Source organism: Rana temporaria, chromosome 12, assembly GCF_905171775.1.
Source record: "Rana temporaria chromosome 12, aRanTem1.1, whole genome shotgun sequence".
Classification (NCBI taxonomy): domain Eukaryota; kingdom Metazoa; phylum Chordata; class Amphibia; order Anura; family Ranidae; genus Rana; species Rana temporaria.
Genome location: NC_053500.1, coordinates 146,055,872 through 146,082,518, shown reverse-complemented (window position 1 = coordinate 146,082,518; position 26,647 = coordinate 146,055,872). Strand labels below are relative to the sequence as shown.

General features: G+C 51.3%; 1 protein-coding gene across 1 annotated transcript in view; it reads right to left on the bottom strand.

Moving 5' to 3' along the window:
* The window catches only part of PIK3R6 (phosphoinositide-3-kinase regulatory subunit 6), a 58,456-nt gene that overhangs the window by 1,347 nt on the left and 30,462 nt on the right, over positions 1 to 26,647 (bottom strand). Inside the window, exons 6-19 of the mRNA XM_040331127.1 lie at positions 25,690 to 25,822; positions 24,192 to 24,261; positions 22,725 to 22,908; positions 20,803 to 20,950; positions 17,030 to 17,113; positions 15,695 to 16,100; positions 12,911 to 13,026; positions 12,070 to 12,176; positions 11,253 to 11,363; positions 9,633 to 9,723; positions 7,853 to 7,923; positions 4,475 to 4,565; positions 2,045 to 2,109; positions 1,041 to 1,153 (exon numbers count right to left, since the gene is read on the bottom strand). Coding sequence (XP_040187061.1) covers positions 1,041 to 1,153; positions 2,045 to 2,109; positions 4,475 to 4,565; positions 7,853 to 7,923; positions 9,633 to 9,723; positions 11,253 to 11,363; positions 12,070 to 12,176; positions 12,911 to 13,026; positions 15,695 to 16,100; positions 17,030 to 17,113; positions 20,803 to 20,950; positions 22,725 to 22,908; positions 24,192 to 24,261; positions 25,690 to 25,822 — 1,790 coding nt within the window. The remainder of the gene's footprint in view (positions 1 to 1,040; positions 1,154 to 2,044; positions 2,110 to 4,474; positions 4,566 to 7,852; positions 7,924 to 9,632; positions 9,724 to 11,252; positions 11,364 to 12,069; positions 12,177 to 12,910; positions 13,027 to 15,694; positions 16,101 to 17,029; positions 17,114 to 20,802; positions 20,951 to 22,724; positions 22,909 to 24,191; positions 24,262 to 25,689; positions 25,823 to 26,647) is intronic.

Sequence of the window (26,647 nt, the reverse complement as noted above, 5' to 3'; positions counted from 1 at the left end):
CATCAAAAGAATTGACTATTTGCGGTGTGATTTTGAGCATGCGCACTGGGATACGTCCACGGACGGCGCATGCGCCGTTCGTTAGGCGCGTCATTTACGTGGGGTCACGAGTCATTATCATACAACACGCCCACTACCAGCCTACTTTGAATTACGCGCGCTTACGCCGGCCCATTTACACTACGCCGCCGTAACTTAGGACGCAAGTTCTTTGTGAATACGGGACCTGCCTTCTAAGTTACGGCGGCGTAGTGTATCTGAGATATGCTACGCCCGCACAAAGTTAAGCCAGTCTTTCTGAATCTGGCTATATAACTTTTGCGCAAATCAATCAAACGCTTATTGCGTTATTTTTTTTTAACAAAATTATGTAGAAGAATACGTATCGGCCTAAATTGAGAGAGAAATTTCGTTTTTTTTTAATATATTTTTGGGGATATTTATTATAAAAAATTTCTTTCAAAATTGTTGCTCTTTTTTTTTTTTTTTTTTTTTGTTTATAGCGCAAAAAATAAAAACCGCAGAGGTGATCAAATAGCACCAAAACAAAGCTCTATTTGTGGGGGGAAAAAAAGGACGTCAATTTTGTATGGGAGCCACGTCGCACGACCGCGCAATTCTCAGTTAAAGCGATGCAGTGCCGAATCGCAAAAAAGTGGCCAGGTCCTTTTACCTGCATTATGGTCCGGGGCTTGAGCGGTTGATAAAAAGGGGGGGGAAAAAAGACAGAAATTTTGGAAAAAAATAAGACTTTCTTAGTTTGTGAACGCTTAACTTCTCTCACGTTGTCAGTATGAGGGACGCAGTGCCAAAAATCGCAAAGAGTGCTGCTCTGATCAGGAAGGGGCCCATGTTTAAATCACACCAGATCAGTGATGGGGAACCTCGGCACCCCAGATGTTGTGGAACTACGTTTCCCATGATGCTCAGGCACTCTGCAGTGTAGCGGAGCATCATGGGAAATGTAGTTCCTAAAACACCTGTGGTGCCGAGGATCCCTATCGCTGCCCTAGACAGATACGAGGGGGGTAATTTCTCACCTGGAGACGTTGGTGTAAGTCCTTCGGCTGTCCTTGTCCATCTGAAGGCTCAGAGTTCTCAGCTCCAGGCTCCTCATCTGTACGCTGGACACCTTCAGCCCCTCGCTGGTACCCTGCAAGGGAGAACCGTGACATTGTGACCCCCCCCCCAGCAGGATGACATCACCAACCATCACATTCAGAAGAATTGGCCTTAAGCTGTTTAAATCTGAAAATGGAATTCTTCTTACAACCGAAGACCTAGGATTGGTCAACGACACCGCCATCAATGACCCGCAGAACCCTCAATCTAGTGTAGTCCCCTTGTCCTAAACTGGGGGGCTACTGTGTCAGTGTCGTTTTTGGCCGGGCTGTAGTCATCTCAGACTGATTTTTATAGTTTATTTTTAAAATAACAAACCTGTTATTCTTATCTGCTCTGTGAGCAGCCCCCAACCTCCTTTTCTGGGGTGCACCCGCCGGCGCTCCTGGCTCCTCCTCCTTATTTGGTGCCCCCACGGAGAGTCACTTTTCCTGGGGGCACCCGTGTGTGTACGCACTCACGATTCTTGCTGCTGCATCCATTGACGCAGACAGCAGGACTTGGCCCCGCCACCCACCCCCCCGTGTCACTGGATTTTTGTTGTATGTAATATGGGGATGGAGGTATGTCACTGGCAGCACCAGAACATTTAATTTTCTGGATTTGATTGACAGCCGTGGGAGGGGCTTGTTGGTGACTGGTTTTGTCTCCGCCCCCTCCTGTAGTTTTCTGCAGGCAGCCTGTAGTGGGTGGAGCTTGCTAAGCCCCTCCCACATCAGTGCTCTTTCCTCTTGTACTGGGTGTATGTTTTTTTTCTCCGCCCCTTCCTGTGGTCTGCAGGCAGTCTGTAGTAGGTGGAGTTTTCTAGGCCCCTCCCACAGCTCTGCTCTCTGCACAGGCCGCCTGTCGTTCAGCGTTAAATCGCATACTTACTGTGTTATGATAAAGGGAAGAAACAACCGTATCTTGGAGTCGTACTTACCAAACCTGAACGTCCCGAGGAGGATTTCATTGGCTCGTCAGTGCAGATGTTCAGACAAACCAAGGCTGCAAGAAAGAAGCATTATCAGCTTGTGTTGCCACCAAAATGGAGTATGTGTGTCCCCAATCACTGGAATCACCAACATGGAGTATGTGTGTCCCCCCAATCACTAGAATCACCAACATGGAGTATGTGTGTCCCCCCAATCACTAGAATCACCAACATGGAGTATGTGTGTCCCCCCAATCACTAGAATCACCAACATGGAGTATGTGTGTCCCCCCCAATCACTAGAATCACCAACATGGAGTAAGTGTGTCCCCCCAATCACTAGAATCACCAACATGGAGTATGTGTGTCCCCCCAATCACTAGAATCACCAACATGGAGTATGTGTGTCCCCCCAATCACTAGAATCACCAACATGGAGTATGTGTGTCCCCCCCAATCACTAGAATCACCAACATGGAGTAAGTGTGTCCCCCAATCACTAGAATCACCAACATGGAGTATGTGTGTCCCGCCAATCACTAGAATCACCAACATGGAGTAAGTGTGCCCCCCCCCCCCAATCACTGGAATCACCAACATGGAGTATGTGTCCCCCCCCAATCACTGGAATCACCAACATGGAGTATGTGTGTCCCCCCAATCACTGGAATCACCAACATGGAGTATGTGTCCCCCCCCAATCACTAGAATCACCAACATGGAGTATGTGTGTCCCCCCCCAATCACTAGAATCACCAACATGGAGTATGTGTGTCCCCCCAATCACTAGAATCACCAACATGGAGTAAGTGTGTCCCCCCCCCCAATCACTAGAATCACCAACATGGAGTAAGTGTGTCCCCCCCAATCACTAGAATCACCAACATGGAGTAAGTGTGTCCCCCCCAATCACTAGAATCACCAACATGGAGTAAGTGTGTGTCCCCCCCAATCACTAGAATCGCCAACATGGAGTAAGTGTGTCCCCCCCAATCACTAGAATCGCCAACATGGAGTAAGTGTGTCCCCCCCAATCACTAGAATCACCAACATGGAGTAAGTGTGTGTCCCCCCCAATCACTAGAATCACCAACATGGAGTAAGTGTGTCCCCCCCAATCACTAGAATCACCAACATGGAGTAAGTGTGTGTCCCCCCCAATCACTAGAATCGCCAACATGGAGTAAGTGTGTCCCCCCCAATCACTAGAATCGCCAACATGGAGTAAGTGTGTCCCCCCCAATCACTAGAATCACCAACATGGAGTAAGTGTGTGTCCCCCCCAATCACTAGAATCGCCAACATGGAGTAAGTGTGTCCCCCCCAATCACTAGAATCACCAACATGGAGTAAGTGTGTCCCCCCCAATCACTAGAATCACCAACATGGAGTAAGTGTGTGTCCCCCCCAATCACTAGAATCGCCAACATGGAGTAAGTGTGTCCCCCCCAATCACTAGAATCACCAACATGGAGTAAGTGTGTCCCCCCAATCACTAGAATCACCAACATGGAGTATGTGTGCCCCCCCCCCCCCCCAATCACTAGAATCACCAACATGGAGTAAGTGTGTCCCCCAATCACTAGAATCACCAACATGGAGTATGTGTGTCCCCCCAATCACTAGAATCACCAACATGGAGTAAGTGTGTCCCCCCCCCCCCAATCACTAGAATCACCAACATGGAGTAAGTGTGTCCCCCCCAATCACTAGAATCACCAACATGGAGTAAGTGTGTCCCCCCCAATCACTAGAATCACCAACATGGAGTAAGTGTGTGTCCCCCCCAATCACTAGAATCGCCAACATGGAGTAAGTGTGTCCCCCCCAATCACTAGAATCACCAACATGGAGTAAGTGTGTGTCCCCCCCAATCACTAGAATCGCCAACATGGAGTATGTGTCGTCCCCCCAATCACTAGAATCGCCAACATGGAGTAAGTGTGTCCCCCCCCCCAATCACTAGAATCACCAACATGGAGTAAGTGTGTCCCCCCCAATCACTAGAATCACCAACATGGAGTAAGTGTGTCCCCCCCAATCACTAGAATCACCAACATGGAGTAAGTGTGTGTCCCCCCCAATCACTAGAATCGCCAACATGGAGTAAGTGTGTCCCCCCCAATCACTAGAATCACCAACATGGAGTAAGTGTGTGTCCCCCCCAATCACTAGAATCGCCAACATGGAGTATGTGTCGTCCCCCCAATCACTAGAATCACCAACATGGAGTAAGTGTGTCCCCAATCACTAGAATCACCAACATGGAGTAAGTGTGTCCCCCCAATCACTAGAATCACCAACATGGAGTATGTGTGCCCCCCCCCCCCCCCAATCACTAGAATCACCAACATGGATAACTGTGGTGGGGAATTGGAGTGTAAGCTCCTGCGGGGAGTGATGATGCCCGTGGTCTAGGTGTGTGGTAATATTTCTCACCTTCAGTGTCTTTATTGGGTATGGCCTTGATAACGGCTCCAGCACTTCTGAGCACCATGGAGGCGTCCTTCCCCCGGTTACTGGCCAAAGCCTGAAACAAAAGCGTTCCGTTTTATAGACCCCAATACAAGCACCACACACACAGATCTGTCATTGGGTTTCATACCATGGTCATCTACCTGCTATGGGGCCCTAGCAGGACTCTAGGGGCCCAGTTTCTTGAGAAAACACCCCCCCACCCCGGAAGAAGATTTATAGGACGCATGACTTTTCTTCCCCTCATAATATTTCCAGTTCTGTTCAGCCAGTCTCATGATTCAAGCGGCCCCGCCATACTTTTTACCTGCCTGTTTCCTGTTTCAGCTTTGCAGCTTCCCATGTCACCTGCCTCCACCCAAAAGGGCTCTGTTTTTGACAGGTACCTGTCCCCATTTCTAAGAGAACTCACTGTGGCGAGGTCCCCTGGAAGTTTGGCCCCCCTCCTTCCTCCTCCTCCTTCCCCCTGCCGGGCAATTCGCAAAGCGCAGCGCACTTCGCGCATGAGCAAAAGAGAACCGTCTTTGAAGCCACAAGGCTTCGCTGCCGGTTTTCCTGGAATGGAGGCGGCAGAACCTGAAAGCCTGCGCCAGATCATGTAGTAAGGAAGCGGAAGGAGAGGGTGGGGGGGCACCTCTCCCGCCGCCTTTAAAAGTGATTCAGCTGCAAATCCAGTGGGTACAGGAAGAGAGGGGAGTTCTTCCAAGGGGGACAGGAAGAGAGGGGAGTTCTTCCAATGGGGGACAGGAAGAGAGGGGAGTTCTTCCAATGGGGGACAGGAAGAGAGGGGAGTTCTTCCTAGGGTGACAGAAAGAGAGGGGAGTTCTTCCAAGGGGTACAGGAAGAGAGGGGAGTTCTTCCAAGGGGGGCAGGAAGAGAGGGGAGTTCTTCCAAGGGGGACAGGAAGCGAGGGGAGTTCTTCCAATGGGGGACAGGAAGAGAGGGGAGTTCTTCCTATGGTGACAGGAAGAGAGGGGAGTTCTTCCAAGGGGGACAGGAAGAGAGGGGAGTTCTTCCAAGGGGGACAGGAAGAGAGGGGAGTTCTTCCAAGGGGGGCAGGAAGAGAGGGGAGTTCTTCCAAGGGGGACAGGAAGAGAGGGGAGTTCTTCCAATGGGGGACAGGAAGAGAGGGGAGTTCTTCCAATGGGGGACAGGAAGAGAGGGGAGTTCTTCCAATGGAGGACAGGAAGAGAGTGCAGTTCTTCCTAGGGTGACAGGAAGAGAGTGCAGTTCTTCCTAGGGTGACAGGAAGAGAGGGGAGTTCTTCCAAGGGGGACAGGAAGAGAGGGGAGTTCTTCCTAGGGGGACAGGAAGAGAGGGGAGTTCTTCCAAGGGGGACAGGAAGAGAGGGGAGTTCTTCCTAGGGGGACAGGAAGAGAGGGGAGTTCTTCCAAGGGGGACAGGAAGAGAGGGGAGTTCTTCCAAGGGGGACAGGAAGAGAGGGGAGTTCTTCCAAGGGGGACAGGAAGAGAAGGGAGTTCTTCCAAGGGGGACAGGAAGAGAGGGGAGTTCTTCCTAGGGGGACAGGAAGAGAGGGGAGTTCTTCCTAGGGGCACAGGAAGAGAGGGGGGTTCTTCCAAGGGGGACAGGAAGAGAGGGGAGTTCTTCCTAGGGGGACAGGAAGAGAGGGGAGTTCTTCCTAGGGGGACAGGAAGAGAGGGCAGTTCTTCCTAGGGGGACAGGAAGAGAGGGCAGTTCTTCCAATGGGGGCAGGAAGAGAGGGGAGTTCTTCCTAGGGGGGCAGGAAGAGAGGGGAGTTCTTCCTGGGGGGGCAGGAAGAGAGGGGAGTTCTTCCTAGGGGGACAGGAAGAGAGGGGAGTTCTTCCTAGGGGGACAGGAAGAGAGGGCAGTTCTTCCTAGTGGGACAGGAAGAGAGGGGAGTTCTTCCAAGGGGGACAGGAAGAGAGGGGAGTTCTTCCAAGGGGGACAGGAAGAGAGGGGAGTTCTTCCAAGGGGGACAGGAAGAGAGGGGAGTTCTTCCAAGGGGGACAGGAAGAGAGGGCGGTTCTTCCAAGGGGGACAGGAAGAGAGGGCGGTTCTTCCAAGGGGGACAGGAAGAGAGGGCGGTTCTTCCAAGGGGGACAGGAAGAGAGGGCGGTTCTTCCTAGTGGGACAGGAAGAGAGGGGAGTTCTTCCAAGGGGGACAGGAAGAGAGGGGAGTTCTTCCAAGGGGGACAGGAAGAGAGGGGAGTTCTTCCAAGGGGGACAGGAAGAGAGGGCGGTTCTTCCAAGGGGGACAGGAAGAGAGGGCGGTTCTTCCAAGGGGGACAGGAAGAGAGGGCGGTTCTTCCAAGGGGGACAGGAAGAGAGGGCGGTTCTTCCTAGGGGGACAGGGAGAGAGGGCGGTTCTTCCTAGGGGGACAGGGAGAGAGGGCGGTTCTTCCTAGGGGGACAGGGAGAGAGGGCGGTTCTTCCTAGGGGGACAGGGAGAGAGGGCGGTTCTTCCTAGGGGGACAGGGAGAGAGGGCGGTTCTTCCTAGGGGGACAGGAAGAGAGGGCAGTTCTTCCTAGGGGGACAGGAAGAGAGGGCAGTTCTTCCTAGGGGGACGGGAAGAGAGGGCAGTTCTTCCAAGGGGGACAGGAAGTGAAGGGAAGCCATCTCCCAAATTCGACTCGGAAAGCAAAACAAAACCAGACGGTGTTCTAAAACTTCCTTACTCTTCGGCCCCGTACACACCATAGAATCCATCCGCTGAAAAATCCCAGGATGGATCCGCTGGTCTGTATAGACTCACCGGATCCATCCGTCCGAAGGGATCCCCCGCATGCGTCGTAACGATTCGACGCATGCGTGGAATTCCTTATATGACAGCGTCGCGCACGTCGCCGCGTCATAATCGCGGCGATGGCGCGACACGTCATCGCCAGAGGATTTCGGCGCGGATTTCAATGCGATGGTGAGATCCCTGAAAACCCTCCTCTGATCACCCCCCACAGCTACTACCCATTGTTCCACTTGACCCTCCCTTCTAGATTGTAAGCTCTAACGAGCCGGGCCCTCTGATCCCTCCTGTATTGAATTGTATTGTGACTGTACTGTCTTCCCTGATGTAAAGCGCTGCGCAAACTGTTGGCGCTATATAAATCCTGTATAATAATAATAATAATTAAAATCTGCTGAAATCCTCGAGAGGATTTATCCGTGGAAACGTTCCGCTGGACCGTATCCACGGATAAATCCTCCCGTGTGTATGGGGCCTTCCACTCCCCCCCCACCCCCCAAAAAATTGATTGGTATAAACTATTATTTTACAAAAATAACCAAACTTGACCAACACTTTATCGTTTCCTTTGAATGGGCTCTACTATGAGATGTAAATTCTCTTCCCGCTAAAAATGTACCTTTTTATAGTGAACCTGGATCCCAGCGCCACGAAAATCCACCAACGTCTTCTTTCTGGTTATTGTATTTACTAAACAAAAAACATTTTTATTAGAATTCACACTTGTAGGACTCCAGAGTCATGTGATTTTGGAGCACAACTTTGGGTGGGTGCGATTTGGATGCGACTTGTTATCCCTCTGCCATGTCGGACCCACAATTTGCAACACTTTTGCATCTAAAACATTCAGGTACAAATTTCATGCAACTTCTGAGGGTTAACATTAGAGGTGCGTTAAATAGAATTTTTTGTGTCGAAACCGAAATATTACAAAATAAAAAATAAATATTATATTCATGTCACTTTAGAAGTCGCGCCGTGCGCTCCTTGACCGTGCCCACAGAACCCGCGGACTCGATGTCCTCCGGGGTCCCGCAATCGGGTCACAGAGCTGCAGAATGGGGAGAGGCAAATGTAAACAAGGCATCTCCCCGTTCTGCCCAGTGACACCGATCGTATGCTCCCTGTCATCGGTGTTCTGTCACTCGTAGCTTTGCCCCCTAACAGTTAGAATCACTCCCTAGGACACATCTAACCCCTTCCTAGCCGCCTAGTGGTTAACCCCTTCACTGCCAGTCACATTTATACTGTAATCCAGGGGTCTCCAAACTGCGGCCCCGAGATGTGGCCCTTTGCTAGCCTTTATCCGGCCCTTGGGGCACTATTCCTCCCACTGATAGGAGGCACTATTCCCCCCATTGACACCATCAATGGGGCACTATTTCTTCCACTCATGGGATACTATTCCTCCTACTAATAGGGACAGTACTCCTACTCCTATTGACCACCAACTCTAAGGGCTCTTTCACACGGGCGGCCCGTTCAGGTCCACCTGCCAGTTTTTTTTGCGGACCTGAACGGGCGCTCCGTGCTCCTCTATGGAACCGCGGATTTCAGCGGTGACATGCCCGCTGACATCCGATCCGCCAAAGTGTGACGGAGGAAAAACCTACTTTTCAATCCGTCTATCGGATCGGGTGAACACAGACAGACGGTCTGTGTTCATCCGATTCCCCCATAGGGGAGAGCAGAGAAAAGACAGGGCGGTCCCTGCACAGTGTGCGGGGACCGCCCTGTCATCCGCCGGCTCAGCGGGGATCAACGGAGCGATCCCCGCTGAGCAAGTGGACCATCACACTGAGCGGCAACTTGTTTTTGAGCCTGTGTCAATCGGCGGATCCGTGAGTGCACACGCCGTCGGTGTAGTCCCTGTCCCTCCCCCCCTCCTTGTCATACATTGTTGCACTAGGAGGCTTGTCCTCTCTCTCTTGTTCTCTTCCCTACATATTTTGGAGCATCTGGCTGAATCTTTATGAAGGTCGGTTCTATCTATCTGAAGCAGTGAGGAGGAGACGCCGGCTGACTGCCTGCAGGTCTTCATACGGGTTTATTCCATTAACCCACTATGGACTCACTGTCATTTTTTGGATAGAAGGTTTTCAAGAGTGTTGTTGTTTCTTATGTTTTATTATTCACTGTTGATTACTATAGTAGCACTTACTGTAATCACCTTGCACTAGTTGATGTTAGCGCTATCTTTATTCATTTCAGTTTTAGTAACTCGCCCCCTTTTGTGTGTGAGGATGACGGGAATGTGAGGGATCCCCGTGGCTGAATTCTTATATCCACAAAGGATATAAATCTATCGTGGGCACCAAGCAGTTGGCAAAACCAGAAACTACCTTGTAAAAGTAGCAGTGACCTCACCAGCTTTGTCACAGCGTGGGGGCGTCACTTACATTTAGTAAAGGCGCAGTCCTGGATCTCCACCTTCAGCTCAGTCAGGAAGACGTCCTCCACCGGCTCCAGCGTCAGGTCTCTGAAGTGGATCTAAAAGAACATCGGATCTTAAATTAGAAGTAAAACCTTGGATTGCAAGGATAATTCGTTCCGGAAACATGCTTGTAATCCAAAGCACTTGTATATCAAAGCAAATTTCTCCATAAGAAATAATGGAAACTCAAATGATTCGTTCCACAACCATTTATTCATAAATCCTTCAGTTTATAGTCCATATAAAAAGATTACAGCGATGTGATTGGTTGTGTCACCATAAAATGTTCATCCACAAATGGCGCCTCCACAAGGGGATTAGAAGACAAATCCAGCAGGAGCTCCAGAGTGTAAAAGAGAAGAGAGGCGCCTCTAAGTGTAGCAATAAGTTGCTAAATGTTGTCCCTTCATTACATGTAACCATATTGCTACACTTAGAGGAGGAGCCTCTCTTCTCTTTTATACTCAGTTGTGACATGACGCTACTCTTATATCAAGACGTCGCTTGTATATCAAGGCAAAATTTATTTAAAAAATTTAGCTTGTCTTGCAAAACGCTCTCAAACCAAGGTTTTACTATACAGCGGAACCTCGGTTTAAGAGTAACTTGGTTTGAGAGCGTTTTTTTTTAAATTCTGACTCGGTTTGCAAGTGTTGACTCGCAAGACGAGCAGAATTCAAGCTAACTAGGCCTGCAGTACCTCATTTGGCCTGAGGTACGGGGGTGCAGGAGTCGAGAAAAGCCGAACATTGGCCTGCAGTACCTCATTTGGCCTGAGGTACGGGGGCGCAGGAGCCGATTCTAGCTCACCCTTTTTTGGAGCCTATCAGAGTCTCTAATCGGGTGCTTCAAAAAATCACCCCCCACATTGTAATCCATGATCTGGCGCCACTGATGTGTAGATCAGGGGGCCGGATGCATGGACGGGGGGTGCGCCCTCTATGGACGGGGAAGTGCGCCCTCTATGGACGGGGGAGTGCGCCCTCTATGGACGGGGGAGCGCGCCCTCTATGGACGGGGGAGCGCGCCCTCTATGGACGGGGGAGCGCGCCCTCTATGGACGGGGGAGCGCGCCCTCTATGGACGGGGGAGCGCGCCCTCTATGGACGGGGAAGCGCGCCCTCTATGGACGAGGAAGCGCGCCCTCTATGGACGCGGAAGCGCGCCCTCTATGGACGGGGGAGCGCGCCCTCTATGGACGGGGGAGCGCGCCCTCTATGGACGGGGGAGCGCGCCCTCTATGGACGGGGGAGCGCGCCCTCTATGGACGGGGGAGCGCGCCCTCTATGGACGGGGCAGCGCGCCCTCTATGGACGGGGGAGCGCGCCCTCTATGGACGGGGGAGCGCGCCCTCTATGGACGGGGGAGCGCGCCCTCTATGGACGGGGGAGCGCGCCTTCTATGGACGGGGGAGCGCGCCCTCTATGGACGGGGAAGCGCGCCCTCTATGGACGGGGAAGCGCGCCCTCTATGGACGGGGGAGCGCGCCCTCTATGGACGGGGGAGCGCGCCCTCTATGGACGGGCCGCCACTGTTAAATGAACAGAAAGGTGCAGCAGACATCTGGGTGGTATACGGTACTAACCTTCACATTGTAGATTTGGAAGTACACCGGCTGAAGACCAAACCTCAGGTAGTAGGAGGCGACGTCCAGGATGAAAGGATCGGATGCGGCGTCTCTGGTCGGACACGCAGGCTGCAAAGAACGTGTCTGCGATTATTGGCCAGTAAAGGTAGACTACACTCAGACTTGGAGGTCTATCCTGGAAATACATATATGGGGACACGCCCACTCTGATCAGGGTTCTAATGAATCGCACTGCAACCGGATCCCATGCGAATCGCACTGCAACCGCATCCCATGCGAATCGCACTGCAACCGGATCCCATGCGAATCGCACTGCAACCGCATCCCATGCGAATCGCACTGCAACCGGATCCCATGTGATGGGTGCTGATGAGGCTGCACCAATATGCACTGATGAGGCTGCACTGATGAGGCAGCACAGATGGACATTGATGAGGCTGCACTGATGATCAGTGTAAACAATGTACTCGCTGTGCCCTGTCAGGTCCACTCTCCTTTCCTCACACTGTCTTTGTGTGAGGAAAGGAGAGCTGATAACTGGCGGGTCTGTTTATAGCGACCAGCTGATTGGACACAGCTGATCACACGGGAAAGAGCCGCTGTGATAGGTGTGGGAGAGCGTCCATGGGCATCCTCCCAGAACCAGAGGCTCGGACTGTAGCCGTCTTTCAGCTATAGAGAAGGCAGGAAGCGATCCCATTGGACAACATTGCCCATAGAAGCCAATACTAAAAAACAAATCTAACCTGCGCTGGAGAAGTGAGAGGTGGAATCTGATTGTCATTAATGGACGTCACCCGTCCCGTCTACTCACCATCATTGCCAGCTTGGAGATCCTGTCACAGAGGGTGCTGATGTTCCGATCGTACCACGGGTCCACCTGACCCAAGTACCGGCTCAGTTCATGCATCTCCCCCGGGGCTTCCTCCTGAAATCAAGAGCAAACCGGCATGTATTGGCACCCCATGAACAGGCGGCGCTGTGGCTTTTGGGAAATACACTATATTGCCAAAAGTATTGGGACGCCTGCCTTTACACATGAACTTTAATGGCATCCCAGTCTTAGTCCGGAGGGTTCAATATTGAGTTGGCTCCGCTCTTTGCAGCTATAACAGCTTCACCTCTTCTGGGAAGGCCGTCCACAAGGTTTAGGAGGGTGTCTATGGGAATGTTTGACCATTCTTCCAGAAGAGCATTTGTGAGGTCAGGAGCTGGTGTTGGATGAGAAGGCCTGGCTCGCAGTCTCCGCTCTAATTCATCCCAAAGTGTTCTATTGGGGTTGAGGTCAGGACTCTGTGCAGGCCAGTGATGGTCCTCCACCCCAAACTCACTCATCCATGTCTTTATGGACCTTGCTCGGTGCACTGGTGCGCAGTCATGTTGGAACACGAAGGGGCCGTCCCCAAACTCCTCCCACAAAGTTGGGAGCGTGAAATTGTCCAAAATGTCTTGGTATGCTGACGCCTTAAGAGTTCCCTTCACTGGAACTAAGGGGGCCAACCCATGAAAAACAACCCCACACCATAATCCCCCCCCCCCTCCACCATGGGCGGGGCCAACTCAATATTGAACCCTACGGACTAAGACTGGGATGCCATTAAAATTCATGTGTGTGTAAAGGCCGGCGTCCCAATACTTTTGGAAATATAGTTTACAAACAGGCAATCTTACCACATCAGACAAGGAATGGGACTGTTCTCCATGGACGGGGATACAATAGAACTGAAGATTGGCCTTAAGGGTCCTGTGGGGCCTCCTGGCTTCTCTCTTCCTAGAGGGAAAAAATAATACAGAGATCCTATTTACATTTCTGAGAAAAATAACAGAACAGTGTAGAGTTCTATTCCATACAAAATATATTCTACTAGATATAGACCTTCTGCTTTTTAAATCTCTATCCAACCTTTTTATGACCATTCTCGTCACCTCTATGACTATTGCCCCCCCTCCCCTACCTCATTCCATAGTCCCTCCCCTACCCCATTCCATAGCCCCCCCCCCTCCACTACCCCATTCCATAGCCCCCCCCCTCCACTACCCCATTCCATAGCCCCCCTCCCCTACCCCATTTCATAGCCCCCATCCCCTACCCCATTCCATACCCCTCCTCCCCTACCCCATTCCATACCCCTCCTCCCCTACCCCTTTCCATACCCCTCCTCCCCTACCCCATTCTATAGTCCCCCTCCTCTACCCCATTCCATAGCCCCCCTCCCCTACCCTCATTTCATAGTCCCCCCTCCCCTACCCCATTCCATAGCCCCCCTTACCCAATTCCAAAGCCCCCCTACCCTATTCCATACCCCTCCTCCCCTACCCCATTTCATAGTCCCCCTCCCCCATTCCATAGCCCCCCTCCCCTATCCCATTCCATAGCCCCCCTCCTCTACCCAATTCCATACCCCTCCTCCCCTATGCCATTCCATAGCCCCCCTCCCCTATGCCATTCCATAGCTCTGCTCTATTCCTTATCTGACTGCAGATTTTTTTCTTAACATTTTGTTAAACATTTATGCATTGGTAATGTTTGGACACAGAAAAGGGGGTTGGATCCCAAAAACTTTCTCTAAAAAAAAAAAAAAATTTTTAGTGCAAATAATAAAAAAAAATATCATGGGTAGCGCTCAACTGTTTTTCCTCCTCCTGTCTGCGAGTGCATTACCATTTATGAGCACAAGATGGCAACAAATACAAGAAGTTAATAGTAGTTGATATTGAGAAAAGGCCGTTACATGCGCTATTTGGGGCACATGACTCATTTTTTCAGGTACCTCCAAAAACAAAAACGCTGGGTAAATACCGCATAAAACAGTGTTGGTCATTTAAAGGAAATAAATAACTGCATGAGTTAAATAAGTACGGTAGTGGTCCAGGCATGCGGTATTTAAGAATATATGGTTGTCAGGGAGCCGGCAGCCCCCAGTGTCATTAACCACCAGGAAGGAGCTGGTTGTTAAGGAGCCGTTACCCGCCGTTTCTATAATAACCATGATTTCTCTGCTGTCGGGTTCCCCTCAAAATCCATAACAGATCATTATCCGTGCATGCAGGCCGGGGGGGGGGGGGGGGTGAACGAGCGTGGGGTACTTTGGGGGGACCTCTGATGTGATGGGGGCTTCTGATAATGTTGGGGGGGGGCTCTGATGTGATGGGGGGCTTCTGTCATGATGGGGGACCTCTGATATGATGGACGGACTCTGATGTGATGGGGGGCTTCTGATAATGTTTGGGAGGACCTCTGATGTAATGGGGGAGCTCTGATGTGATGGGAGGACCTCTGATGTGATGGGGGGACCTCTGATGTGATGGGGGGGCCTCTGATGTGACGGGGGACCTCTGATGTGATGGGAGGACCTCTGACGTGATGGGAGGACCTCTGACGTGATGGGAGACCTCTGATGTAATGGGGGGAGCTCTGATGTGATGGGGGACCTCTGATGTAATGGGGGAGCTCTGATGTGATGGGGGACCTCTGATGTGATGGGAAGACCCCTAATGTGACAGAGGGCTTTTTCAAGTGATGGGCGGGCTCTGATGTGATGGGGGCTTTAGATGTAATGGGGGATCTCTGATGTGATGGAATCTCTGATGTGATGGGGAACCTCTGATGTGATGGGGGTCTTTTTTTAGATGGGGGGATCTGATGTGATAGGGGGGAGGGACCTCTGATGTAATGGGAAGACCTCTGATGTGATGGGGGGGATCTCTGATGTGATGGGCAGGCTCTGATGTGATGGGGGGGGGGGGGGGGGGGGGCTTCTGATGTAATGGGGGTCCTCTTATGTGATGGGGGGGGCTTCTGCAATGATAGGGGACCTCTGATGTGATGGGGGGCTTCAGATGTAATGGGGGTCCTCTTATGTGATGGGGGGGCTTCTGCAATGATAGGGGACTTCTGATGTGATGGGGGGGCTTCTGATGTAATGGGGGTCCTCTTATCTGATGGGGGATCTCTGATGTGATGGGCGGGCTCTGATGTGATGGGGGGCTTCAGATGTAATGGGGGTCCTCTTATGTGATGGGGGGTTTCTGCAATGATAGGGGACCTCTGATGTAATGGGGGTCCTCTTATGTGATGGGGGGTTTCTGCAATGATGGGGGGGACCTCTGGATTTTGCATACTTGGGGTGCTGCAACTGAAAAAAGTTGGACAAATCCCGATGTAGAGTCAGAGGTCTGTCCTGCTGAAGGGATTATCAGCTGGGTCCTAATTGCTGCCATGTTGCTTCCTTTCCTCATAGGAATATTGTGGATCTGATGATCAGACGCCTATCCTACAGATGGATAGAAGTGAACCCCCATGGTTGCCCCCTCTGCTCTGTTTCCCATGATGCCCTGGTGTATAAAGATGGATTTGATGCTTCTTCAGTATGAGGCACTCGGCTCTGATTGGCTCCTCAGGCACTCTCAATGAGCCACATTTTAGGTTTGATTGATACCTGAAGGAGTAGTAAGCTTTGGCCAGTCTGCCCAGAGCCCGATCATCTCCCAGGATGATGACCCGAGCGGTGGGTAACCTGTCAGGACCCGATGGGACCTCGGTGCTCTGTCCTGACAGCCTCTGTAGTGTCCCTGTCCGGCTTCCCTTGGGCGCCTTAGTGAGGTTCTGGAGGAGGATGGAGGGGTCCAGGTCCTTCTTCTTGATGCACGGCTTCCTATACAGCTTGTTTGGTTCCTTCTCCTCCACCACCGGCAAGTCCCTCTCAATCCCGCTGTCGTTGGACCACACCGAAATACGGTTCTGTTCACTGCCTTCCGAGTCCATCGCCAGGTCTGGCATCTTGAAGGACTCGATCTCGGCGTCTGTGGCTTGGGTCTCACGGGTGAATATCATGAGCTCCTTCCCTGAAGATAAAAGGATGAAGATAGAAAACATTTCTAAGACTGGAAAGCACATCATTAATATCTGTGTGTACCCATTCTACCCTCCCCCCACCCCCCTCACTATGAACGTCTTATCTGTGGCAGTTGAAAGATGGTGATGGTGGGAACCTCTCAAAATGGGCACAGCGGGGGCACAGACCCGGGAACTCAGCACAGGGATGGTGGGAACCCCTCATAATGGGGCACAGCGGGTGTACAGACCCGGGAACTCAGCACAGGGATGGTGGGAACCCCTCATAATGGGCACAGCGGGGTGTACAGACCCGGGAACTCAGCACAGGGATGGTGGGAACCCCTCATGATGGGCACAGCGGGTGTACAGACCCAGGAACTCAGCACAGGGATGGTGGGAACCCCCTCATAATGGGCACAGCGGGTGTACAGACCCGGGAACTCAGCACAGGGATGGTGGGAACCCCCTCATAATGGGCACAGCAGGTGTACAGACCCGGGAACTCAGCACAGGGATGGTGGGAACCCCTCATGATGGGCACAGCGGGCGTACAGACCCGGGAACTCAGCACAGGGATGGTGGGAACCCCTCATAATGGGCACAGCGGATGTACAGACCCGGGAACTCAGCACAGGGATGGTGGGAACCCCTCACAATGGGCACAGCGGGTATACAGACCCGGGAACTCAGCACAGGGATGGTAGGAACCCCTCATAATGGGCACAGCGGGTGTACAGACCCGGGAACTCAGCTCAGGGATGGTGGGAACCCCTCATAATGGGCACAGCGGGTGTACAGACCCGGGAACTCAGCACAGGGATGGTGGGAACCCCTCATAATGGGCACAGCGGGTGTACAGACCCCGGAGCGTCCTCAGCCATATGCAGAACATTTGGAAAAATCTTGTTCGGAATGTGGTGTAGAAAATGAGAATTACATAGTTGATCGTCCTCGGTCCAGAGGTGGACGCTGATATTCGGGGTGGGGAGGGGGATTCTTTGAAGTTTGGATTCCGTATCTTCTGGAAAAGAAAAGAGAAGGAACACGTCAGTGCTGACCAATCAGTGAGTGGAGATCAATGAACCTTATTGAACGTGAGCCCAGAGCCGGGCATATCTTATCCAATTAGGTCGCAGTGTACTCTAATGTGTCAGATTTACTCTTTCTGGTATTTATCGGCTTCTGATGGCACAGCAGAGGCGACACTCCGGCAGGACGCGCCACCTACCCGGGAGTGCAGATTCACATATACAGTATATATATATATATAGTGATTCTGCACGGAACTGCCACATGTAGCAATAAATCTGCTATAGTGCATTCGTTATCTGATGGAAAAACCTGTAAGAAGGTGAAGGACAGCCTCAGCCCAGACTCCAACCAGGACACACCCCCTCGCCACACCCAACGCGTTTCACTTCGCCCACAGAGCTTAGTCATGGGGATCAGACTAGAGCCGGGACGAGAGTGACCCAAACTAAAATGACAGATGCCGCTCAAGGCTCCACCGGTGTCCTCCTAAATGTGGCAGACAAGGAAAGAGCTTGCCCCGGGGGGGGGTTGTTGTTGCCAACTGATCATAGTTGTTGGGGGGGGGGGGGGGTTGGATCCGCCGACCGACCAATCAAAGTTGGGGGGGGGGGCTCAGCCGCTGGACAGACTTTTCTTCCCTCTTTCCAGGGCCGCCTCAGTAATTTTGGGGCCCCTTACACAGCTGCAGTGAAGGGGCCCCCTGGAGCATCAAAGTTATTGAGTGGGGGCAAAATTGCCGTGAAATTGTGGGAGGGGGTTGCCGCGATTGGGCCCGGCCCCCTATTGGTCTTGAGCCCAGTCGAGCCCAATGGTAAGTCTGGCCCTGCCCGTACCGAAGGAAAGTGGGAGATAGAGCGGTGCTAGGAGAAGGGGAGGGGGCGACCCGCACACAGCGCTATGCACGGGGCCTGTCCCCATCTCCGCTCTATCCCCCCCTCCCACATTCCTTCGGTACGGGTTAGTAGAAAGAACAGCCTAGGGGCGTGTTAGGGGGCGGGGCTGGACTGGACGCGGTGCTGCCGATGACGGGTTTAAACAAATTGCCGCTCCGCCCACCCGCTCGGGTCTATAATTTTCCTGGACCCTGAAAATTGCGTCTGCGCATGCGCGATAAAGCAGCGGTGAAGTTGCGCATGCGTGGCAAAGCCCCGCAAACAGACGCGGTCGAGACTTTTCTTTGTCCAGTTCTTGGCTTTGTTCTTAAATTTTCTGGACACAGATCATTGCAGCCATTTTACCTTGTGATTTGCTACAAAGTTCCAATGTTGCACTGGAGGGGGGGGGGACAGGAGATTGAGGAAATGCTTCCTCCTGCCTGCAGCAGACTGATGACATGATATCAGCCTAGGCAAAGTCACTGAACTGGGGATCGGGAGGGGTTTGCTTTTTTTTAATGATAAAAGATGAAGGTTTTCCGACAGTCGGGGGAAATATTTTGAACTTGTAAAGTTACTGACAGGTCCTCTTTAATTAGATCAGCGATGGCGCGCAGCCGCCCCTTTCGGACCCCGTAAATTTCACCATCAGACTGCGATAAAAGTGTATTGTCACCAGCAGTGTGAAGTTGTTACCATTTCCACACATTGACCACTTCCTGAGAACTGCCAGCGTCTCCTTCCTTCTCTCAGTACCGCGTCGCGCTCGATTCGAGTTGCAGAACAATTTCCTCGATTTTTGTTTCGAAACGATCCGCGATTACTTCATATCCCTATTCGTGCGACTTCCCCCTTTCATCTCTAGAAATTGTTCAGCTACACGCTCCACAGGCCACTTTATTAGGTACACCCGTTCGCCTGCCAGCCACCGCCGCCGATGGGGTAAATGCAAACAGCGGGGGTGTGGTTTAGGTGCCGCTCCAGGGGTGTTTGCCACGCCCCCCCCCCCCCAAAAAAAAAAGCCGCCACTGTTGCTTACCAAAAATAAAGCAGCCATAGAAGAATCGAATCTCGGCTGATTCAGCAAGGACCGGCCAGGATTCCATCCCTCTATGTCCAGGCTGGTTGTACCCAACTTGATCCATCGATTTGACTTGAGTGCAACCAGCCTGTTGGATTTTTTTTTTAACATACAATTACTGCCGGGGGCTATAGCCGCTAGTAGTAGTCATTGTGTTCTGCTGGCTGGGAAGGCTCCCCGTGCCCCCCCCCCCTGCTGGGAGAATACAATAGCTCTGCGGGAGGGATTCCCCCACCAACACTGACTGTAAGGTAGCGCTGGGAAAAAAATCGATTTGAATCTTGAATCGAGTTGCGAAGCAAAATCGATTAATATTTGATTAAATAGATATTTTTTTTATTTTTTATTTTTCCCAATAGGTCGGCGCTACTAGGCTGAAACCGCGGCCTCGCCTGAAAAAAGCGGGCAGGATTTCATAGCCGAGGCCGCGGCTTCAGCCTAGTCCGTGGCCTTTTCCCAGGATCGCGGCAGACTAGGCCGAAGCCGGGGCCTCGCCTAAAAAGTTCTGCCCGCAGCTCGCCGAGATCCTGGGAAAAGGCCGCAAGGCTGGACACCGCTCGCGGCCTTTTCCCAGGATCACGGCGAGCTGCAGGCAGGATTTCTTAGGCGAGGCCCGCGGCTTCAGCCTAGTCCGTGGCCTTTTCCCAGGATCGCGGCGGACTAGGCCGTAGCCGGGGCCGTGCCTAAAAAAATCCTGCCCGCAGCTCGCCGCGATCCTGGGAAAAGGCCCCGAGGCCGGACACCGCTTGCGGCCTTTTCCCAGGATTGCAGCGAGCTGCGGGCAGGATTTCTTAGGCGAGGCCCGTGGCTTCAGCCTAGTCCGTGGCCTTTTCCCAGGATCGCGGTGAGCTGCGGGCAGGATTTCTTAGGCGAGGCCCGCGGCTTCGGCCTAGTGCGTGGCCTTTTCCCAGGATCGCGGCAGACTAGGCCGAAGCCGGGGCCTCGCCTAAAAAATCCTGCCCGCAGGTCGCCGCGATCCTAGGAAAAGGCCGCAAGGCCGGACCCGGCTCGCAGCCTTTTCCCAGGATCGCGGCGAGCTGCGGGCAGGGTTTTTTAGGCAAGGCTGTGGCTTCGGCCTTTTCCCAGGATCGCGGCGGTCAAGGCCGAAGCCGGGGCCTTGCCTAAAAAATCCTGCCCGCAGCTCGCCGCGATCCTGGGAAAAGGCCGCAAGGCCGGACCCGGCTCGCAGCCGTTTCCCAGGATCGCGGCGAGCTGCGGGCAGGGTTTTTTTTAGGCAAGGCCGTGGCTTCGGCCTTTTGCCAGGATCGAGGCGGACAAGGCTGAAGCCGGGGCCTCGCCTAAAAAATCCTGCCCACAGCTCGCCGCGATCTTGCTCGGGGGCCTTTTCACAGGAACGCGGCGAGCTGCGGCCAGGGTTTCTTAGGCGAGGCCGCAGCTTCAGCCTAGTCCGTGGCCTTTTCCCAGGATCGCCAGCGGACTAGGCCGAGGCCTCACCTAAAAACTTAGAACCGGCGCGGTGTCCATGGGGGGAGAAAAACGTATTTTTTTTTTTCTAAAATCGCCCGGCTCTACTGTATTGATGGTGAAATCGTGCGATTTTCTTTTCTTCCACCTGTGGCTGCTTCAGGCTTGCTCCCCATTGGTCACCATGATAGCGGCTGCCGCTTTTTGCGACATATTTTCAAAGCTGGATCACTTTTGCGTTGCTGAAATCCGCATTGACATCCTGTATAAGCTGTTTTTTTAATTTCAGCATTTTACCTTTGTGCGGCGAGGTGACGATCTTGTCGTAGATCTCCCTGAGCCGCTCGCTGTGCCTTCTCCTGTTGACTCCGCCTTCTTGCTCGCTTCGCTCCACCGCAGACAAAATTTCCTGCAACCAAAGTTCCACTTCCTCTGTGGTTTGCGTCTTTCCAGGTTATAAAGAAAGAAAGAGAAACAAAAGTAAATTTGATAAAAATGAGAAAAGAACGCCTAGAAAGTGCAGAGCTGCCGTGGGTCACATGATCTGATGATTGTGTGTTTTTTGGGTCATGTGACCAGATACTGGGCCGCCTAACTCTCTGCTTAGTACAGCCGACGGGTACGTGTTTTCTCTGTGCTGCACTCTCACCCACCCAACATTAGTGACGTGTCACTCGTAGCCCCCCCCCCCCCCACAGTTAGAATCACTCCCTAGGACACACTTAAGCCCTTCCTCGCCCCCTAGTGGTTAACCCCTTCCCTGCCAGTGTCATTTATATAGTAATCAGTGCATTTTTTATAGCTCTGATCGCTGTATAAATGACAATGGTCCCACAAATTTGTCAAAAGTGTCCGTCGCAATGATCGCCGCCATTACTAGTAAAAAAAAATTATAAAAATGCCATAAAACTATTCCCTATTTTGTTGACGCTATAAATTTTGCGCAAACCAACCGATAAACGCTTATTGCGATTTATTTTTTTTTATTATCAAAAATAGGTAGAATAATACGTTTTGGCCTAAACTGAAGAAAAAAATAGTGGGGCAGATCCACGTACCTGCGCGTAAGAATCCACCAGGCGCAGCGTATCTAAGATACAGAACGCCGCCGCAACTTATTTTTTTTTTCGAATCCTCAACGAATTCGCGCCGCAAGTTACGGCGGCGTAGTGTATCTTTGGCGGCGTAAGGGCGCGGAATTCAAATGGATGTAATGGGGGCGTGTTTTATGCAAATATGTCGTGACCCGACGTAAACTACGTATTTTTTTTTTAACTGCGCATGCGCCGTTCGTGGGGGTATCCTAGTGCGCATGCTCCAAATTAAACCGGAAACCAGCCAATGCTTACGACGGTGACGTCATTCTACGCAAATCCCTATTCGCGAACGACTTACGCAAACGACGTAAAAAATACAAAATTGGACGCGGGAACGACGGCCATACTTAACATTGAGTATGCCACCATATAGCAGCTTTAACTATACGCCGGAAAAAGCCGAACGAAAACGGCGTAAAAAAATGTGCCGGACGTACGTTCGTGGATCGCCGTAAATAGCTAATTTGCATACTCGACGCGGAATTCTACGGAAACGCCACCTAGCGGCCGCCGAAATATTGCACCTTAAGATCCGACGGCGTACTAAGACGTACGCCTGTCGGATCGGCCCGAGATGCTGTCGTATCTTGTTTTGTAGATACAAAACAAAGATACGACGCGGGAATTTTAAAATGACGCCGGCGTATCAATAATAGAAACGCCGGCGTAATCCTTTTGTGGATCTGCCCCAGTTTTTTTTATATATTTTTGGGGGATATTTATTACAGCAACAAGTAAAAAATATTATTTTTTTTTTCAAAATTGTCGCTCTATTTTTGTTTATAGCGCAAAAAATTAAAACCGCAGAGGTGATCAAATACCACCAAAAGAAAGCTCTATTTGTGGGAAAAAAATGACAATAATTTTGTTTGGGAACCACGTCGCACGACCGCGCAAATGTCAGTTAAAGCGACCCAGTGCCGAATCGCAAAAAGGGGCCTGGTCCTTTTACCTGCGTTTTGGTCCGTGTCTTGAGTGGTTAAAGCGACGCAGTGCCGAATCGCAAAAAGTGGGGCAGCCAATTCTTCCGGGGCTGAAGCGGTTAAACCCACTAGAAGTTCTTCTTCTGGTAAACGCCAGTATTGGCAGACTGACGGTCCAAGGCTAAATGCAGCGTCTTACCTCCAGCACCCTCTGCAGCAGGGCGTTGTCGCAGTCCTTCCCCAGCGCGGCCTGGATGCTGTTGGCGATGACGTAGCGCATGCACGATACGGAGGTGTGAGACATCTGACCCGCCTGAGTTTCCCGTAGAAGAGTGTTACATACAGCCTCGGAGACCAGGCCGGGGTCCAGAAACAGCAGCACCCTGCAGGAAGGACGCCATTCTTTATTACTGCCTTTTAGAATAGAACCCCAAAGCAAAGGGGGTGACACCACTGCAGTGGGGGAGATGTGGATATTAGTAGGGGGGGGGGGAGATGTGGATATTACAGTGGGGGTGGGATATGAATATTATGTGGAGTGTCGTGGTTGCCCCCTCCCTTGGACTACAGGAGAGTCAGGACGCTCTCTACGTTGCAGATAGAGAAAGGAGCTGTGTGTTAGTGGGCGTCCTGACTCTCCTGTAGCCCAAGGAAGGGGGCGAGCACGACACTCCATACCGGGGAGAAAGCCTCGCGTTACGGTGTGGAGTTGCAGACAGAAGAACAGGAAGTGAGGGTTTCTCAGAAGAAATAAGGACATTTAAAAGCAAAATGGAAGGATGAGGTAAGTGAAGGAGGACGGCACTGAGGTAAGTGAAGGAGGACGGCACTGAGGTAAGTGAAGGAGGACGGCACTGAGGTAAGTGAAGGAGGACGGCACTGAGGTAAGTGAAGGAGGACGGCACTGAGGTAAGTGAAGGAGGACTGCACTGAGGTAAGTGAAGAGGGACGGCACTGAGGTAAAGGAAGATATTTAGGGGAAAAAAAATTGTACCTTTTAAACACAAAAATGATTGGGGCTCCTATTTAACAACTATGGCTCATCTGCTGTCAGCGGGATTCACGGCTGACAGCAGAATGTAAACAAAAAAAAGCCGCTGTAAAAAAAATATATATATATTTTAAAACGGTGTGGGGTTCCCTCCCCAATCCATACAAGGCCCTTTAGTGTTTGGTATAGATTTTGTCGGGTACCTCACACAAAAAAAAGAAAAATAGCATTGCCCCCCCCCCCAAAAGCTATACCAGACCTGAAGGCGCGGTACGGATTGCGTGGATCCCCGCTCTTTATTAAAAAAATGTTTTTTTTTTATTTTTTATAAAGGCTCTTCTTTAGTTTACATTTTGCTGTCAGCCGGGAATCCCGCTGGCAGCAGATGAGTCATAGGCCTTAAGGACGCGGCGGGTGCCAACTCCTTAGCAACCAGCCATTCCCTGGTTGTTAAGGACACCAGCGGGTGCCGGTGTTAAAATACTGCTAGTTTTCACTACTAAAAGTACCACATCACGGCAAGAGATTGCGCATGCGGTATTTTAGTAACGTTTTTAACTGAATTCTAAAAAAAAATATTAAACCGCTATTTTATCGCTGATCTTAAAGCGGGAGATGCCGTTTCATGAATGGAGCCCGTTGTGATAAATGATCTATAGAATGAAAGTCACTCACTTGTCTTGTTGATGAGAAACGTCTCTTTTCAGGTTTTGTTCGGAGACGACCATTTTCTGATAGGAAAATCCTGAAAGAATAAATAATAAGAAATGACCCCACTGGGTGCCGTCTGGGGTGGATTTACTAAAGGTGTACTTTGCAAGCAGTGGCGGACGGTAGTATTTTTTTTTTTTGGGGTGGCGGCAAACAATACCAACCCCCCCTCAGCGGGCAGTCGGCGGACAGGTCATGTGTACTTACCCCATCTATGCCGCGCTTCACTGGCGGCTTCCCTTGCTCCTCGGCGGCGGCGATGGCTCTCCCTTCCCCTGCTCTCCACGGCTTCCGTTTCCTCCCTCCTCCTCCTTTGCAGCCAATTGGACCAAATTTTAGCCAATGAGAAAACGGGTCTCAGACCTGCTTCTGATTGGCCGGATTGAGGATCAGTGTTACAACAGTGGGATTCGCACAATAAAATAAACATTCCCCAGTAAACTATTTGTTAAAAATTCTCACCCCCAGCAGTTTACAGCTTTAAATGCTGCTGGCTGTCGGTTTCTCGGTGCTGCTTCCCTAAACTTCCGGTCTTTACAGCAAAGAGTTGAGAGTGGACAGTGCAGTCTATAGCCAGTCTGTTAGTTCAGAGAGGAGAGGGGTTCTGCCCCATCACTAAGAACTACTGGGGGGGAGGGGGGGCGCTCACACGGTGTAATTTTTTTAGATCTTCCAGATGTGTGTGACTCACGGACACCCCGTGAACAGACAGCGTCAGAGGCGTTGCTAGGGGGGTGCGGGGGGTGCGGTCCGCACCGGGTGACACCCGCTAGAGGGGTGACACCATCCCGCTTTTTTTTTTGTTTTTTTAGCTGACATGCTCAGCCTGCCCTGTGCAATCCCAGCCTGCCCTGTACCACCCCAGCCTGCTCTGTGCCACCCCAGCCTGCCCTGTACCACCCCAGCCTGCCCTGTGTCACCACAGCCTGCCCTGTACCACCCCTAACTTGCCCTGTGCCACCCTAACTTGCCCTGTGCCACCCTAACTTGCCCTATACCACCCCAACCTGCCCTATACCACCCCAACCTTTCCCATGCCAACCTAACTTGCCCTATGCCACCCTAACTTGCACTATACCACCCCAACCTGCCCTGTACCACCCTAACTTGCCCTATACCACCCCAAACTACCCTATATCACCCCAACATTCCCTATACCACCTTAACCTGTCCTATACCACCCCACTACACCAACCTGCCACTATACCACTCTATACTACCCTAACCTGCCACTATACTGCCCTATACTATCATTTACAGGGCTGGTTTGGGGTGCGCCCCGTGCCCGTGCGCTGCCTGCTTGGTGCTGGGCAGCCTTGACAGAGGGGGGGTGACACCATGTTTTACCGCACCGGGTGACACCATCCCTAGTGACGCCACTGGACGGCGTTGTTGCTTTTGGGGAAATATCGGGATTTATGTTATTGGATTTTGTATGGAGAGAGAGATCTCCTGTAAATACCTGGCACTTTCTTCTCGGTTTTGATCCTCTGGGCGTAGTCCAATCCGATGGTGCAGTACGGTTTGGGCAGAGTGAGAATCTTCTTACAGAAGACATAGACCCGTTCATAGAGTTCATCCGAGATAAACGCCGCCTGCAAAACACATTCATAACAATATGACCGCCGGCTACAAAACGCATAACAATACGACCGCCGCCTGCAAAACACATTTATGACAATACGACCGCCGCCTGCATTCAAAGTCAACCCGCCAGGCATTATAAACCTTTAAAAGAACCACTTCAGCCCCCGGACCAAAATGCAGGTAAAGGACCTGGCCAGGTTTTGCGATTCGGCACTGCGTCGCTTTAACTGACAATTGCGCGGTTGTGCGACGTGGCTCCCAAACAAATTTGGCGTCCTTTTTTCCCCACAAATAGAGCTTTCTTTTGGTGGTATTTGATCACCTGAGGTTTTTTGCGCTATAAACAGAAATAGAGCGACAATTTTGAAAAAAATTCAATCTTTTTTACTTTTTGCTATAATAAATATCCCCCAAAAATATATATTCTTCTACATATTTTTGGTAAAAAAAATATCGCAATAAGCGTCTATGGATTGGTTTGCGCAAAATGTATAGTGTTTACAAAATAGGGGATAGTTTTATTGCATTTTTATTAAAAATATGTTTTTTACTACTAATGGCGGCGATCAACGTTTTTTTTTTTTTTTTTTTCATGACTGCGACATTATGGCGGACACTTCGGACAATTTTGACTCATTTTTGGGACCATTGTCATTTTCACAGCAAAAAATGCTATAAAAATGCACTGATTACTGTGAAAATGACACTGGCTGGGCACTTAAAGAGGACGTACCTGTACGTGCATGTGCTCAGCCGTGCCATTCTGCTGACATATATGTGCAGGAGGCGGTCCTTAAGTGGTTAAAGTTATTGTAAAGGTTTGTTTGGTTTTT